At 37.6% G+C, this 18,771-nt stretch overlaps 1 protein-coding gene across 1 annotated transcript; it reads left to right on the plus strand.

Annotated features, from left to right (window-relative positions):
* The first annotated feature begins 1,326 nt into the window (after positions 1-1,326).
* On the plus strand, positions 1,327-13,865 carry LOC131804893 (golgin subfamily A member 6-like protein 22). Its single transcript, XM_059128148.1, has 5 exons — positions 1,327-1,857; positions 3,486-3,674; positions 8,360-8,548; positions 13,267-13,455; positions 13,629-13,865. The coding sequence occupies exons 1-5, from the start codon at positions 1,327-1,329 to the stop codon at positions 13,863-13,865; spliced, it is 1,335 nt and encodes a 444-aa protein (XP_058984131.1).
* Positions 13,866-18,771: the final 4,906 nt, after the last annotated feature.

Below are 18,771 nucleotides of genomic sequence, written 5' to 3' on the forward strand. Positions count from 1 at the left end.
ATCTCCGGAACTGTTTAACCTCTACCTTTCCAGAATTCCTCGCCCTCCAGACGGCATTGAGATCGTAACGTATGCGGATGATTGTACGATCATGGCGTCGGGTCCAGTGGTCGATGACATATGCGAAAGGCTTGCCGCATACTTCCACGCGAGGAATATGAAAATATCCGCCACGAAATCAACGGCCACACTCTTTACCACATGGTCTGCGGAGATTAGAACACAGCTGAATGTTCAGGTCGAGGGGAATCTAATACCGACCACGAACTACCCCAAGATTCTTGGGGTCACGTTCGACAGCATGTTCAAGTCGTCCGCGCAAGCCACAGCTATCTGCGACAAGATGAAAAGTAGGAACAAGGTCCTCAAGGCGCTAGCCGGCAGCTCTTAGGGTGCGGACAAAGAAACCTTGTTGACCTCTTATAACGCGATAGGTCGGTCTGTGGTCAGCTATGCGGCTCCAGTGTGGTCTGCGAATACTAGTGCTACGCAGTGGAAGCACATCCAGACCTGACAGAACGCTGCCTGAGAACTGCGACAGGGTGCCTCCTCATGACACCAGTGGACCATCTACATGAGAAGGCGAAAGTCCTTCCCTTACGTCAGCATAATCATATGCTTTCGTTGCAGTACCTGATTGGGTGTTACCGTGAGAGTCATCCCAACCATGATATGGTGGAGAGAGGGAGGTCCAGCGCTACAAGAGAGAACCTCTAGATCAAGAAGCCTATCAGGCAGGTCTGAGTGGCATTCACACCGATGCAGTCGCGGATGCTATTAGCAGTTTTAAAGTAAATGCCGTCCTCGGAGTCCACCCCCCATCCATTGCAGCTGAAGAACGTCAGCTGCCTAGACAAACCAGGGTAGTTTTGGCGCAATTACGTTCAGGATTCGTATTGGGCACGAATTGATGAAGATGTGCGTCACGCCTGCCCGGCGTGCGATACAGGCCCGCACAATACGCTACACCTCTTTAATTGCACAGCCAAACCTACCCAACTCACTCCAGAAGATCTCTGGCTACAGTCCGTTAAAGTAGCCGAATTTCTAAACCTGGAGCTGGAACCAGATTAGCAGAACGGAAACACATACATGTACTACTGCTACAACAACAACAACAAGAAGCAAAATATACAAAAAAAAAAGAAATATAAACAAGCAAAATATGATGCAAAAAATGAAAAAGGAGTTCCAAAAAGAAAAGCTCCGAGAAGGGGGCATGAGCTTCAGAAAGCGGACAAAACAACAGCGTCAGCACTTACTCAGGTCGAAAATCCTGGGCCATTGAATATTATATGACAGCAACAGTTTCAGGCGTTCCAGAAAATGATGCTGCAGCAGCAGCAGGAGCATTTGAAATCGATGATGGAACAAATGAAGCAGATGTTTCCATTGCTACAACCCAGCAAAAATAAAAATGAAGACAAGAAAAAAGAGGAAAGGCAAGTTGTCGAAGCTGAGAAAGATGACTTGTCCAAACAACTATCAAGTGTAAGAGAGGGACATAATACTGTTGAACGAAAACAGATTCCAGGCTTGGAAGGAAATTTCGGGAATTTTTTCCCGCCGGAAAGTCCTCATTTTGAGGAACGAGATGTGGAAGGAAATTCTGGTGTCGCACCCGCACTTACTGATGAAAAACCACTCCGGGAGAAACTTATCAAATTACTTAAAAATAATCGAAAAGTGGAAGAAGAAGAGAAGCCGCTGCGCAGAGAAGGATCCAAGATTTTCGACGAATATGATGATTACGACGACGATTCTAGAGGAAAAGAATGCATCGAAGAAGTGGGGAAAGCCGAACAAAGTTCTCTGGTTCTGGTTCCTGAACGGTATTGCCTTAGAGAAATCAATATTGTATATTGTTCAGAAACATTAGCACTTTCTTTAGCTGTATTGCTAAATTATTCACTTAAATTAGGTCACTTTCTAACTCTCTGGAAAACATCTTATATTATACCTTTACATAAGTCTGGTAGTCTTACTAATGTGTCAAAAATTGTAGAGGAATTGCAAAATTAAGTGTCATTTCTATTCATTGCTTTGGATAAGCCATCTTAATCTACTGGATACATCAAAACTCTCAAAGATCACCATTTTGGCTATAATTTCCGGAGATCATAATCATATATATACACTCTGAACGCCGTACTTTCCTTAACCACGGGAAAGCCAATTGGCAAGAATTCAGAGAATGTACCAATCGCCGCTTCAGAGAACTGCCCAACCCATATGATGCTCAGGTAGCAGATAGGTGTTTCCGGGCATCATCAAAGCTGCATCTGCTCGCTATATACCTGCTGGTCGAATATCTGAAGTAAAACTAAATTTCCTAGCAGAGGCAGCGGGACTAACAAACGAGCGAGGTGAGCTTCGCCGTATTAACCCTAAGAGTCAGGGAACTTACTCTGGAGGTGTACAAAATACTTTTTACACACTTTTGAGTGGGTTGAGTCGCCTCGGAAATCTAGCAATAAACAATAAATATTATAAAATTAAATTTTTCCCAGCCGCCATAAAACACCACAGTGAACAATTCGGTGATCTTGTGCGCTGACGCATACGATAATGTGTGAGATAATAAAGGTTATGACCCACACGTACAGATATCGATGGGCTCAGTAGATGCACAAGACCACTTGAATGAAATAACAAGCAGCCCTGCAATGTTCTCCATTCAACATTAGAATAGATTAGATTAGGTCAAGTTAGATTAGTTTCGGTAGCACTTAGGAAACATATTTTTTAAATACAATTAGAATTGAATCAACAGCCAAAGCATTCGGTTGGTTTTCTTTTCTCATCTTACATTGGTCAATCAAGCCTTCGCTTTAAAACGAATTAGCGACCACAAAACGAAAAAATTGTAGGAGTTTTCCCCCACCAGTGGTAAGAGACTCACAACAAGCAGAAGTAGCTATTCTTCAAAAAAAAAGAGGAGAACTGCTACCAAAAGAAGTCCGCTGAGACATTTGAAATATAAGACCGTAGGGCATTTTAAAAAATAATCGAAGGGACAAAATTAAACGAAAAAGTCATTGTGCAAGAATAAAATAGCCATAGAGGCAGAATTAAAAAAAAAAAAAAAACATATAAATATTACAAACGAAACCCAATGGGCAAAAATAAAAAAAAAACTCGCCATAGGGGAAAAACCAAAGAAAAAAATCGCTAAAAAAGTACAACAAAGTCGCAAAACAAAAACATACAAATTTGATAAGAGGACCTCAAAAGTCCGAACTAAAAAAGATATAAGTTAAAAAAAAATAAATAAATGACAAAGAGCCAAGAAAGCAACATCGAAAAAAAAAAACAAAGAAATATAAAAAAGCAAAATATGATGCAAAAAATGAAAAAGGAGTTCCAAAAACAAAAACTCCAAGAAGGGGAGCATGAGCTTCAGAAAGCGGATAAAACAACAGCGTCAGGAGGCCCTGAGGTCGAAAATCCTGGGCCATTGAATATACCAGATCATTTTATGACAGCAACAGTTTCAGGCGTTCCAGAAAATGATGCTGCAGCAGCAGCAGGAGCATTTGAAATCGATGATGGAACTAATGAAGCAGATGTTCCTATTGCTACAACCCAGCAAAAATAAAAATGAAGACAAGAAACAAGAGGAAAGGCAAGTCGTAAAAACTGAGAAAGATGTCTTGTCCAAACAACTATCAAGTGTAAGAAAGGAACATAATGCTGTTGACCGAAAACAGATTTCAGGCTTGGAAGGAAAATTTGGGAATTTTTTCCCGCCGGCAAGTCCTCATTTTGAGGAACGAGATGTGGAAGGAAATTCTGGTGTCGCACCCGCACTGACTGAAAAGTGGAAGAAGAAGAGAAGCCGCTGCGCAGAGAAGGATCCAAGATTTTCGACGAATATGATGATTACGACGACGATTCTAGAGGAAAAGAATGCATCGAAGAAGTGGGGAAAGCCGAACAAAGTTCTCTGGTTCTGATTCCGGATCGGTATTGCCTTAGAGAAATCAATAGCAACCGGCAGTTTATAGAGCACCCCGAGAGTGACAGGGTTAAGAGAAGGATCTTACGCCGTGTAGAAAGATGTTGCATATGTTATCAGAACGGTTTTTGTAGCGGTCTTTCAACTACAACAATTCTTAAACAATTTACGTCAATACAATTTACAGTAATAAAAGAATTTGTCCAGCGTAAGCAAACTTACACAATTTATATTGATTTTAGTAAAGCTTTCGATAGGGTTAACCATGAACTTCTAATATATAAATTAAATTATGTGGATTTCAACACAAACTTAGTCAAATGAAATGGAAATAGATCACAACTAGTTTTGTTTGAAGGGTATCTATCCAAAACGATTAACGTTCCATCGGGTGTTCCGCAAGAAAGTCACCTTGGACCGGCCTTCTTCTTTTGTTTTCACCGATTTACCTAATTCCATAAATTACTCGAAATTGTGAATGTACGCAGATGGTTTTAAATTATTCATTTCCCAAATTTGTGATAAACAAGCTAGTTTACTTTAGATAACCTTTTTCAATGGTGCTTGTTAAATTGTATGGATTTAAATTTGAGCAAATGTTAGCATACATGCTTCTCCAGATCTTCTCTGATGTTCCAATATAGTATTGACGTCTTTCATTGTCAACTGTAGATTAATTTAGAGTATTTTAGAATCCGTGCAAAAATAATTTCTGCTATTTGCCTTATGAGGTTTATATTAGAATAGTGGTTTTGCTTATACTTCTTATGCTAGCGGGCTATATATATATAATGTTGAACTCGATTTTTGTAATAAAATTACTAGTAATGTTCCTACCAATTACTACCAATTGTTATATACTGATTTTCACCGCACGAATTATTATTGACTTTAATTCTGTGTACTGTAATGTTTAGTATGAGTTTAGAAGTTATTAAATCTAGAATATTTTTATTTTTAAACAATTAAAATACATATTTTATCTGATGAATTAGATTCTGTAGTTGGTTTTCAATTGCCTACAAAATTCCCATTGTGATGCGGATCATGATGTGTACGCGATCCCTGCGTAAAGGAATGTCACAGGGGTGGGAATGTGAGGCGTGGGACCGGCCGGCAGTACTTGGGGAGCTGATAAGGAAACCTTGTTGACCTCTTACAACACGATAGGACGGTCTGTGGTAAATTATGCGGCTCCGGTGTGGTCCGCCAATGATAGTGCTACGTAGTGGAAAAATATTCTGTCCTGCCAGAATGCCCACCTTAGAACCGCAGCAGGGTGGTATATCATAAGGACTTTGATCAAGCCATGGAACACCTTCAAGGAAAATCAAACGACTTCTAAATGCACTTTCCGCACTCAATCTTTCGTTTAATCCACCATAAAACAAATTACACTGAATGTCGATGTTACCTTCATGCAACAACAAAAGAAACTAACGTTTCTGGGACGAATTATCTCTAACTCCCTGTCTGTTTCTGAACATTTCTCATTTATAGAGAATGCCGTTATCAATAAGACTAATCTTTTGAGATGCCCTACTTCAATCAGAGGAGGTCTACATCCAAAACTAGCCTTAATGTATATAGAAGCGTTGTTAGATCCAAAATTGAGTACTCTAAAACGACAACTGCTAATTCTCCACAGTACATAAAGAAAAAAGTTGAACGTCTAATTGACATGATTAAAAGATCCCTGGGAGTGCCCAAATCATCACCTACTCTTGTGGTATATACGCTTGCTGGAGAAATACCGCCTGCACACAGAGCCCAGTTTTTAACTGCAAAAAGATCAGTAGGATGAAGCTACGAAATCCAGATATCGTATGATATTATTGCTGACAATCCACTAGTCAGGCTCATATTCCCGACAGAAATTCCACACATCAGAACCAACTTACTAGCTTTTACAAGCCATTTACAAGGAGCTTGCTCACTACAAAATGCATGATTTTGAATTATTTGGAACAGATGCGTCGGTCAAAGACAAAGCTACTGGTTGTGGAATTTACAACACCTCCAGGAGACAAAGATTTATCTTCAAGATTGACTTGAAAACCTCCTCCACCTTTGGTGAGTTTTTTGTCCTTTAAAAGGCTCTTCAGATTGCTGTGGAAGATACCACATTGTTGCCTGTAGGGCTTTAGCTACTGTTAACTCGGACTATTTTCGGGTTGGAGATTTCCATAACATTCTACAAGATTTAAATATTAAACGTTGTTATGTTATATGGAGGCTTTAATGAAGATTAAACACATGCCATGACTGGAACGAAGAATTCACTCAAATTTCAACAACCAAGGGGTAAAAACTTTTTCCAAATTTGCGAAAATGTTTTTGCACGTCCCTGATACATAAAATGGACCTATCATTGAAGGATACGAAACTAATAAATAGGTTGATGGTTGGTCAACCTTATGACAAGGTGTGTCTACATCACATTGGAGCTGTTGATAATGATAATTATGATAAATGTGGCACTCGCCCAAAGAGATGCCAAAAACTGTATGCTTGAGTTCATCAAGGAAACTTATCTACACCTGTGAAATTTCCTCTTACTGCGATACAATCTGTGATATTTTGCCTGAATCCTTCTATTCCACAGCTTTCTATTCATTGCTTTGGATAAGCCATCTTAATCTACTGGATACATCAAAACTCTCAAAGATCACCATTTTGGCTATAATTTCCGGAGATCATAATCATATATACACACTCTGAACGCCGTACTTTCCTTAACCACGGGAAAGCCAATTGGCAAGAATTCAGAGAATGTACCAATCGCCGCTTCAGAGAACTGCCCAACCCATATGATGTTCAGGTAGCAGATAGGTGTTTCCGGGCATCATCAAAGCTGCATCTGCTCGCTATATACCTGCTGGTCGAATATCTGAAATAAAACTAAATTTCCTAGCAGAGGCAGCGGGACTAGCAAACGAGCGAGGTGAGCTTCGCCGTATTAACCCTAAGAGTCAGGGAACTTACTCTGGAGGTGTACAAAATACTTTTTACACACTTTTGAGTGGGTTGAGTCGCCTCGGAAATCTAGCAATAAACAATAAATATTATAAAATTAAATTTTTTTCCCAGCCGCCATAAAACACCACAGTGAACAATTCGGTGATCTTGTGCGCTGACGCATACGATAATTTGTGATATAATAAAGGTTATGACCCACACGTACAGATATCGATGCGCCCAGTAGATGCACAAGACCACTTGAATGAAATAACAAGCAGCCCTGCAATGTTCTCCATTCAATATTAGAATAGATAAGAATTGATGCGCTCAGTAGATGCACAAGACCACTTGAATGAAATAACCAGCAGCCCTGCAATGTTCTCCAATCAATATTAGAATAGATAAGAATAATTGCGTGGCTGCGATTAGGTTAAGTTAGATTAGTTTCGGTAGCACTTAACAAACATATTTTTGAAATAAAATTAGAATTAAATCAACAACAACCAACCGAATGCTTTGGTTTTCTTTTCTCATCTTACATTGGTCAATCGAGCCTTCGCTTTTGTCAAAGTGAAACGAATTAGCGACCACAAAACGAAAAAATTGTAGTAGTTTTCCCCCACCATTGGTGAGAGACTCACTACAAACAGAAGTAGCTATTCTTCAAAAAAAGAGGAGTACTGCTACCAAAAGAAGTCCGCTGAGACATTTTAAATGTAAGACCGTAGGGCATTTTAAAATATAGTCAAAGGGACAAAATTAAACGAAACAGCCATTGTGCAAAAATAAAAAAGCCATAGAGGCAGAATAAAAAAACCACATATACATATTACAAACAAGACCCAAAGGGCAAAAATAAAAAAACTCGCCATAGGGGCAAAACCAAAGAAAACAGGTAACAGGTTTTAATATCCTCCACCATTTGGTACAAATTTGGCAACTTTCAAAAAATAAAATCTGTTAAAAATTCTGTTAAAATCTTAAAAATACCGAATGCCTATACGACGAAGTGGATTTAAATGCGAAACTTGAAGAAAAATCTGTTGAAAATGTAGCTAAAATCATCAAAATACCGAATATCGGAGGGTACGGTATATGGGGGCTATACGAAGACGTGGACCTTCATGGCCCATTTTCTGTTTTATGCTGCAGTATCTATTACGAACTTCAAATACCAAATTATATATTATATGGGGACTGTATGATAACTTCGACCTAAAATTAAAAAAAAAATAAAAAATAAAAAAAAATAAATAAATGATAGACAGCCAAGAAATATAAACAAGCAAAATATGATGCAAAAAATGAAAAAGGAGTTCCAATAACAAAAACTCCAAGAAGGGGGGCATGAGTTTCAGAAAGCGGACAAAACAACAGCGTCAGCAGTTATTGAGGTCGAAAATCCTGGGCCATTGAATATACCAGATTATTATATGACAGCAACAGTTTCAGGCGTTCCAGAAAACGATGCTGCAGCAGCAGCAGGAGCATTTGAAATCGATGATGGAACTAATGAAGCAGATGTTTCTATTGCTACAACCCAGCAAAAATAAAAATGGAGACAAGAAAAAAGAGGAAAGGCAAGTCGTCGAAGCTGAGAAAGATGACTTGTCCAAACAACTGTCAAGTGTAAGAGAGGGACATAATACTGTTGAACGAAAATAGATTCCAGGCTTGGAAGGAAATTTCGGGAATTTTTTCCCGCCGGAAAGTCCTCATTTTGAGGAACGCGATGTGGAAGGAAATTCTGGTGTCGCACCCGCACTTACTGAGGAAAAACCACTCCGGGAGAAACTTATCAAGTTACTTAAAAATAATCGAAAAGATGAAGAAGAAGAGAAGCCGTTGCGCAGAGAAGGACAGAAAGGACAATTCTAGATGAAAAGAATGCATCGAAGAAGTTTGGAAAGCCGAACAAAGTTCTCTGGTTCTGGTTCCTGAACGGTATTGCCTTAGAGAAATCAATAGCAAATCATCAATGACCGTTAGAACCCTGGGAAAAATTACGATCTAACATCTGTCTCATTTAACGGCGTAGAAGTGACAGATCTGAAGAGGTGCGCGGGTTATTTCAACCGGCAGTTTATAGAGCACCCCGAGAGTGACAGGGTTAAGAGAAGGATCTTACGCCGTGTAGGAAGATGTTGCATATGTCATCAGAATATTATTGTATTGCATCTTGTTCAGAAACATTAGCACTTCCTTTAGCTATATTGCTTAGTTATTCACTTAAATTTGGTCACTTTCTATCTTTCTGGAAAACATCTTATATTATACCTTAACATAAGTCTGGTAGTCTTACTAATGTGTCAAAAATTGTAGAGGAATTGCAAAATTAAGTGTCATTCCAAAATTGTTCGAAAAATTAATTACTGCAGTAATTTTACTGAAAATTCAATCTATATTGAGTCTATATCAGCATGGTTTTTGTAGTGGTCTTTCAACTACAACAAATCTTAAACAATTTACGTCAATACAATTTACAGTAATAAAATAATTTGTCCAGCGTAAGCAAACTGACACAATTTATATTGATTTTAGTAAAGCTTTCGATAGGGTTAACCATGAACTTCTAATATATAAATTAAATTATATGGGTTTCAACACAAACTTAGTCAAATGAAATGGAAATAGATCACAACTAGTTTTGTTTGAAGGGTATCTATCCAAAACGATTAACGTTCCATCGGGTGTTCCGCAAGAAAGACACCTTGGACCGGCCTTCTTTCTTTTGTTTTCACCGATTTACCTAATTCCATAGATTACTCGAAATTGTGAATGTACGCAGATGGTTTTAAATTATTCATTTCCCAAATTTGTGATAAACAAGCTAGTTTACTTCAAATCGATTTAGATAACCTTTTTCAATGGTGCATGTTAAATTGTATGGATTTAAATTTGAGCAAATGTATGCATATATGCTTCTCCAGATCTTCTCTGATATTGCAATATAATAATTGAAGGTCATTCATTGTCAACTGTAGATTAATTTAGAGAATTTTAGAATTCGTGCAAAAACAATTTCTGCTATTTGCCTTATGAGGTTTATATTAGAATAGTGGTTTTGCTTATCCTTCTTATGCTAGCGGGCTATATATATATAATGTTGAACTCGATTTTTGTAATAAAATTACTAGTAATGTTCCTACCAATTACTACCAATTGTTATATACTGATTTTCACCGCACGAATTATTATTGACTTTAATTCTGTGTACTGTAATGTTTAGTATGAGTTTAGAAGTTATTAAATCTAGAATATTTTTATTTTTAAACAATTAAAATACATATTTTATCTGATGAATTAGATTCTGTAGTTGGTTTTCAATTGCCTACAAAATTCCCATTGTGATGCGGATCATGATGTGTACGCGATCCCTGCGTAAAGGAATGTCACAGGGGTGGGAATGTGAGGCGTGGGACCGGCCGGCAGTACTTGGGGAGCTGATAAGGAAACCTTGTTGAACTCTTACAACACGATAGGACGGTCTGTGGTAAATTATGCGGCTCCGGTGTGGTCCGCCAATGATAGTGCTACGTAGTGGAAAAATATTCAGTCCTGCCAGAATGCCCACCTTAGAACCGCAGCAGGGTGGTATATCATAAGGACTTTGATCAAGCCATGGAACACCTTCAAGGAAAATCAAACGACTTCTAAATGCACTTTCCGCACTCAATCTTTCGTATAATCCACCATAAAACAAATTACACTGAATGTCGATGTTACCTTCATGCAACAATAAAAGAAACTAACGTTTCTGGGACGAATTATCTCTAACTCCCTGTCTGTTTCTGAACATTTCTCATTTATAGAGAATGCCGTTATCAATAAGACTAATCTTTTGAGATGCCCTACTTCAATCAATCAGAGGAGGTCTACATCCAAAACTAGCCTTAATGTATATAGAAGCGTTGTTAGATCCAAAATTGAGTACTCTAAAACGACAACTGCTAATTCTCCACAGTACATAAAGAAAAAAGTTGAACGTCTAATTGACATGATTAAAAGATCCCTGGGAGTGCCCAAATCATCACCTACTCTTGTGGTATATACGCTTGCTGGAGAAATACCGCCTGCACACAGAGCCCAGTTTTTAACTGCAAAAAGATCAGTAGGATGAAGCTACGAAATCCAGATATCGTATGATATTATTGCTGACAATCCACTAGTCAGGCTCATATTCCCGACAGAAATTCCACACATCAGAACCAACTTACTAGCTTTTACAAGCCATTTACAAGGAGCTTGCTCACTACAAAATGCATGATTTTGAATTATTTGCAACAGATGCGTCGGTCAAAGAGAATGCTACTGGTTGTGGAATTTACAACACCTCCAAGAGACAAAGATTTATCTTCAAGATTGACTTGAAAACCTCCTCCACCTTTGTTGAGTTTTTTGTCCTTTAAAAGGCTCTTCAGATTGCTGTGGAAGATACCAGGGCTTTAGCTACTGTTAACTCGGACTATTTTCGGGTTGGAGATTTCCATAACATTCTACAAGATTTAAATATTAAACGTTGTTATGTTATATGGAGGCTTTATAGAAGATTAAACACAAAATTGCCATGACTGGAACGAAGAATTCACTTAAATTTCAACAACCAAGGGGTAAAAACTTTTCCCAAATTTGCGAAAATGTTTTTGCACGTCCCTGGTACCTCAAAATGAACCTATTCTCGAAGGATACGAAACTAATAAATAGGTTGATGGTTGGTCAACCTTATGACAAGGTGTTTCTACATCACATTGGAGCTGTTGATAATAATAATTGTGATAATGTGGCACTCGCCCAAAGAGATGTCCAAAACTGTATTCTTAAATGCCTGAGGTTTAAGATACAATTTTTCTATACTCTTTTCACTACACCATAAACTGAACCAAACCCAAGACTCCAATCTTTGCACACTGCTTGAGTTCAAGGAAACTAATCTACACCTGTGAAATTTCCTTATACTGTAATACAATCAGTGATATTTTGCCTGAATCCTTCTACCACACAGCTTTCTATTCATTGCTTTGGATAAGCCATCTTCATCTATTGGATACATCATAACTCTCAAAGTGTTTCGATCACCATTTTGGCTGTAATTTCCGGAGATCATAATCATATAAACACACTGAATTATTTGCTACATGCACTGTTTATTTTCCTTAACCACGGGAAAGCCAATTGGCAAGAATTCAGAGAATATACCATCGCCGCTTCAAAGATACTAAATACTTTTTACATACTTTTGAGTGGGTTGAGTCGCCTCGGAAATCTAGCAATAAACAATAAATATTATAAAATTAAATTTTTCCCAGCCGCCATAAAACACCACAGTGAACAATTCGGTGATCTTGTGCGCTGACGCATACGATAATTTGTAAGATAATAAAGGTTATGACCCACACGTACAGATATCGATGCGCTCAGTAGATGCACAAGACCACTGAAATGAAATAACAAGCAGCCCTGCAATGTTCTCCATTCAATATTAGAATAGATAAGAATCGATGCGCTCAGTAGATGCACAAGACCACTTGAATGAAATAACAAGCAGCCCTGCAATGTTCTCCAATCAATATTAGAATAGATAAGAATAATTGCGTGGCTGCGATTAGGTTAAGTTAGATTAGTTTCGGTAGCACTTAGGAAACATATTTTTTAAATACAATTAGAATTGAATCAATAGCCAAACCATTCGGTTGGTTTTCTTTTCTCATCTTACATCAATCGAGCCTTCGCTTGAAAACGAATTAGCGACCACAAAACGAAAAAATTGTAGGAGTTTTCCCACACCAGTGGTAAGAAACTCACAACAAGCAGAAGTAGCTATTCTTCAAAGAAAGAGGAGAACTGCTATCAAAAGAAGTCCGCTGAGACATTTGAAATATAAGACCGTAGGGCATTTTAAAAAATAGTCGAACGGACAAAATTAAGCGAAAAAGTCATTGTGCAAGAATAAAAAAGCCTTAGAGGCAGAATTAAAAAAAAAAAAACATATAAATATTACAAACGAAACCCAAAGGGCAAAAATAAAAAAAAAAACAAAGAAAAAAATCGCTAAAAAAGTACAACAAAAAATCGCAATACAAAAATATACAAATTTGATAAGAGGACCTCAAAAGTCCGAACTAAAAAAGATATAAATTAAAAAAAATAAATAAATGATAAAGGGCCAAGAAAGCAACATCGCAAAAAACAAAGAAGCAAAATATACAAAAAAGAAAAACAAAGAAATATAAAAAAGCAAAATATGATGCAAAAAATGAAAAAAGGAGTTCCAAAAACAAAAGCTCCGAGAAGGGGGCATGAGGTCGAAAATCCTGGGCCATTGAATATACCAGATTATTATATGACAGCAACAGTTTCAGGCGTTCCAGAAAATGATGCTGCAGCAGCAGCAGGAGCATTTGAAATCGATGATGGAACAAATGAAGCAGATGTTTCCATTGCTACAACCCAGCAAAAATAAAAATGAAGACAAGAAAAAAGAGGAAAGGCAAGTCGTCGAAGCTGAGAAAGATGACTTGTCCAAACAACTATCAAGTGTAAGAGAGGGACATAATACTGTTGAACGAAAACAGATTCCAGGCTTGGAAGGAAATTTCGGGAATTTTTTCCCGCCGGAAAGTCCTCATTTTGAGGAACGCGATGTGGAAGGAAATTCTGGTGTCGCACCCGCACTGACTGATGAAAAACCACTTCGGGGAAACTTATCAAGTTACTTAAAAATAATCCAAAAGTCGAAGAAGGAGAGAAGCCGCTGCCCACAGAAGGATCCAAGATTTTAAACGAATATGATGATTACGACGACGATTCTAGAGGAAAAGAATGCATCGAAGAAGTTTGGAAAGCCGAACAAAGTTCTCTGGTTCTGGTTCCTGAACGGTATTGCCTTAGAGAAATCAATAGCAAATCATCAATGACCGTTAGAACCCTGGGAAAAATTACGATCTAACATCTGTCTCATTTAACGGCGTAGAAGTGACAGATCTGAAGAGGTGCGCGGGTTATTTCAACCGGCAGTTTATAGAGCACCCCGAGAGTGACAGGGTTAAGAGAAGGATCTTACGCCGTGTAGGAAGATGTTGCATATGTCATCAGAATATTATTGTATTGCATCTTGTTCAGAAACATTAGCACTTCCTTTAGCTATATTGCTTAATTATTCACTTAAATTTGGTCACTTTCTATCTTTCTGGAAAACATCTTATATTATACCTTTACATAAGTCTGGTAGTCTTACTAATGTGTCAAAAATTGTAGAGGAATTGCAAAATTAAGTGTAATTCCAAAATTGTTCGAAAAATTAATTACTGCAGCAATTTCACTGAAAATTCAATCTATATTGAGTCTATATTGCATGGTTTTTGTAGTGGTCTTTCAACTACAACAAATCTTAAACAATTTACGTCAATACAATTTACAGTAATAAAAGAAATTGTCCATCGTAAACAAACTGACACAATTTATATTAGTTTTAGTAAAGCTTTCGATAGGGTAAACCATGAACTTCTAATATATAAATTAAATTATATGGGTTTCAACACAAACTTAGTCAAATGAAATAGATCACAACTAGTTTTGCTTGAAGGGTATCTATCCAAAACGATTAACGTTCCATCGGGTGTTCCGCAAGAAAGTCACCTTGGACCGGCCTTCTTTCTTTTGTTTTCACCGATTTACCTAATTCCATAGATTACTCGAAATTGTGAATGTACGCAGATGGTTTTAAATTATTCATTTCCCAAATTTGTGATAAACAAGCTAGTTTACTTCAAATCGATTTAGATAACCTTTTTCAATGGTGCATGTTAAATTGTATGGATTTAAATTTGAGCAAATGTATGCATATATGCTTCTCCAGATCTTCTCTGATATTGCAATATAATAATTGAAGGTCATTCATTGTCAACTGTAGATTAATTTGTCGATATTGGCTTCTTGCTGGATCCAAAATTAAATTTTAATAGCCATGTAATAACAATGGTAAATAAAGCAAATGGTGTTTAAGGTCTTGTTAAACGGTGGTTCTGTTGTATGGGATCCTCAATATGCAATATACTCAGATAAAATAGAATCCGTGCAAAAACAATTTCTGTTATTTGCCTTGCGAGGTTTATATTGGAATATTGATTTTCCTTTGCCTTCTTATGCTAGCAGGCTAAAATTAATTAGATTACCCACACTTAGAAGCAGACGTATTATTAAATATTATTATTAAATATTATTAATATTAAATGGTAATATACCTTCAGATTCCCTAATCTTATCTATTAGAAGTAATGTTCCTACCATGGTACAATGAAGAGAAGGTAGGTCAACTTTGAAAAAATTGCAAGTATAGAGGTCTACCTGTTTGGCTTGTAATGTCAGAATTGCTATCAAAACAATAAAAAAGCAAACAACTTGTTGCATAAATTTTGAATAAATAATTTAAAATACCGCGAAAACTGAATGAAAGGTCAAAATTTATTTTCAAAATCACGTTCTATATATCTCTTATGGTTTATTTCGCGAAAAAACTGTAGATTTTGTCGATGCAATCGTTGCAATAAGCATTTTGAAAGCACCCGAATTTGAATATTTTCTAAACAATTTTTTATTATTGAAAAGAAGACACACACATAAGCAAATGAAGTTGACATATTAAGCCAGAAAAATAAAAAAAATTAAATCATATGGTAGTTCTGCCCTACCTTGAATTCATTGTACCATGGTTCCTACCAATTACTACCAATTGTTATATACTGATTTTGGTATGAGTTTAGAATTTATTAAATCTAGAATAATTTCATTTTTAAACAATTAAAATACATGTTTTATCATTTGACAAACTAGCTGATGAATTAGATTCTGTAGTTAGTTTTCAATTTCCTACAAAATTCCCATTGTGAATGTGATCATGATGTGTACGCGGTCCCTGCGTAAAGGGATGTCGCAGGGGTGGGAATGTGAGGCGTGGGACCGGCCGGCAGTAATTGGGGAGCTGATAAGGAAACCTTGTTGACCTCTTACAACACGATAGGACGGTCTGTGGTAAATTATGCGGCACCGGTGTGGTCCGCCAATGTTAGTGCCGACCTTAGAACCGCAGCAGGGTGCCTCCTCATGACAAAATGCTTTCAATGCAATACCTGCTTGGGTTTTATAGACAAAGCCATCCGAATCACCATCTTGTGGATAGGCAACCTCCGCGCAGGCACGTTAGGAAAGACCTTCATGATCTAGAGAGAGGTACGTAGGTATAAGAGAGAGCCTCTAGATCAAAAGGGCTATCTAGCGGAACTGAATAGTATTCACTCTAATGCGGTCTCAGAAGCCATTGAAGGATACAGAGTGAATGTGTTAGGAGACCATCCCCCTCCCGTCGCAGCTGAAGAACGAGAGCTGTCCCGACAAACCCGAGTAGTTTTTGCTCAATTACGATCCGGATGGTGCAGCCGCCTAAATTCCTACTGGGCCCGGATTAACAGCGACTTGCAGAACATCTGCCCAGCTTGTGGCACAGGCCCGCATGACACGTTGCACCTATTTCGCTGCCCAGCCAAACCTACTCACATAACTCCAGTCTCGTTATGGACACAACCCATATAGGTGACATCCTTTTTGAAACTGGACTTAGAGGCAGAATCAGATTGAATGGAGTCAGAAAATGGAAAAAGAGCAAACAGAGATGTATGGGCTGCTACAACATTCCAAGGAATCTCCATCTTTGCTCTTTAAAAAGGGGATCGCTTCAAAGTTAAAAAAACAGTTTATAAAAACAACGTTTGTTTATTAGTGGTGAAAGATTTAATGCTTACAGGGGTAAGGCAGGGAATACCTAGGTTTCGGAAAGAGCCCCCAATCCTTCCTTGTTTTTTGTCTTTCTCCACTAATAAACAAACCTGACTATTTTGCAACAACAACATTTTATTTTTATTCAAAACAGTACGTACACACAAACAAACTGTGGATGTATTTTAAACGGAGTAGTGGCATCCAACGCACCTAAAGAAAAAAATGTATTTAGAGGTAGCTTTGTTCTATCTTCTGTAATTTAGCCATGCGAAAACTATCTCTAGGCGAAAAATATTTAACTGGACTCCAGCGCCAATAGTCTAACAATTTCTTCTATATATTTCTTCTATTTTTTTATTTTTACCTAATTAAGGGAAAGTATTTTTTGCATGAGAGAAATATCCGGTTATTTGACCAGAAATTTCGGATACAACATCCGGGTTTTATCCGGTTCGGTATTTACAAAATGAGTACCCTTTGAAAGCTTATGGAAATACCCATGGTACAATAAGGAGGTAGAGCAGCTTCATTAAACTACAGATATACACAGCGGCCGGTTCTATTTACCGGATTGGCTCGGAGGTACAAATCTCCGACCAGGGGCCGCCAACCCAGCAAATACATGTTCGTGTTCGTCCATCCCGAATGTGTTATCTGTATTCTCTTGGTCCGAGCCGGGATCGAGACCAACCCCGGACCATGTTTCTACTCCGTTTGTCGTAATCGCATCCACCACATATCGGTCTCGGTGAGATGCAACGGATGCATGGAGTGGGTGTCAACGCATATCACCTCATCTAGTAACCAACATGAATAATTTCAAGTATTGTTTTAAGCAAATTCGATGTCATTTATCGATTATTCATAATTTTTGCTAAATCCTCCATTACACTTTATTCCTTTTGTACTAAATTCTACAATAAGAAGTTATATTTTGAGTGCTCAAGCAAGCTCTCTTTCTTTTACAATAGTTCGTCAAGCAGTTAACATACTGCAATAAAAATTAATTATACCTGATGGTTTGAAATCAAAATGTACGTATAATCTTATTATTTGCATGTCTAATATATTTTATCCTAAATAAAATTGACTTACCTTAGGAATTAAAACAATGTTTGCCAAAATTTGGCAATACGAAATAAACATTTTGCAATAAAACTAAACAGTGTTGGCGAATTAATTCAAATCATCAGGGGCTATTGTGAACAGGTGCATTCCCGGTATTTGGGAGGAGAATGAAAATGCTCGTATGATGCTTGATTCGACACTGAATTTATTTTTTCATAATTCCATCTTAAGTGCTAGCTTACAAAATAATTCTTAACCTTACACACTATCTAGCAACCCTTACTTTCTATTCAAGAATACATATGAATTGGTGACAGACCAACGCGACTCATCTTGCGTACGCGAATCATCTTGCATATCTCTTGTGGGGGTCGTAAAATCTTTATTACATGCTCATTATCTTATGCAGCAGGCAAACACAGCGTTGGGTAGATTATAATTTACAAAAACTATTAAACATAGTCGTGCGTAAATAGTTCAATACAAAATTATCACTAAACTGAAGAGTAAATTCTATGTTGATAAGAATGTAAGTACTTAGCATAAAGTAAACTAAAAACTAAATAATATTTAGATAAGCGTGTGAAACACCAATTCCATTTCCACACACATGTTTGAGTCTTTCAAATATTCTGCGATGGGGCAAAGTGAATAGATGCTACTCTTGTCGGTTTTATGCATCTTCTGATTGAACATATTAGAGCTATTATGCAGGCGGCTACCATGACCATTAGAGATAAGTGCCCGGAGATGTGATGAAAATTCAACCCTTTTAGATTAAGCTGTGAGACATCGATCGTTTTCAACTGAGACTCTATATCCACTAGCCTTGCTGAGTGATTTACCACCATCGGCCCTAAAGGCATGACCGAGAAATTAGACAGCCGGTCTATGTCTGCTACGAAGGATGATTTGTCTTCCACGACCTTCTTCGATTCAAGATTGAAAGGTGTGGAAATTGTTGCTCCTTTTACCCTTAATGTACATCCTGGCTTCATCGTAATGATGCCTTG

This window comes from Musca domestica, unplaced genomic scaffold (genome assembly GCF_030504385.1).
Source record: "Musca domestica strain aabys unplaced genomic scaffold, Musca_domestica.polishedcontigs.V.1.1 5, whole genome shotgun sequence".
Classification (NCBI taxonomy): domain Eukaryota; kingdom Metazoa; phylum Arthropoda; class Insecta; order Diptera; family Muscidae; genus Musca; species Musca domestica.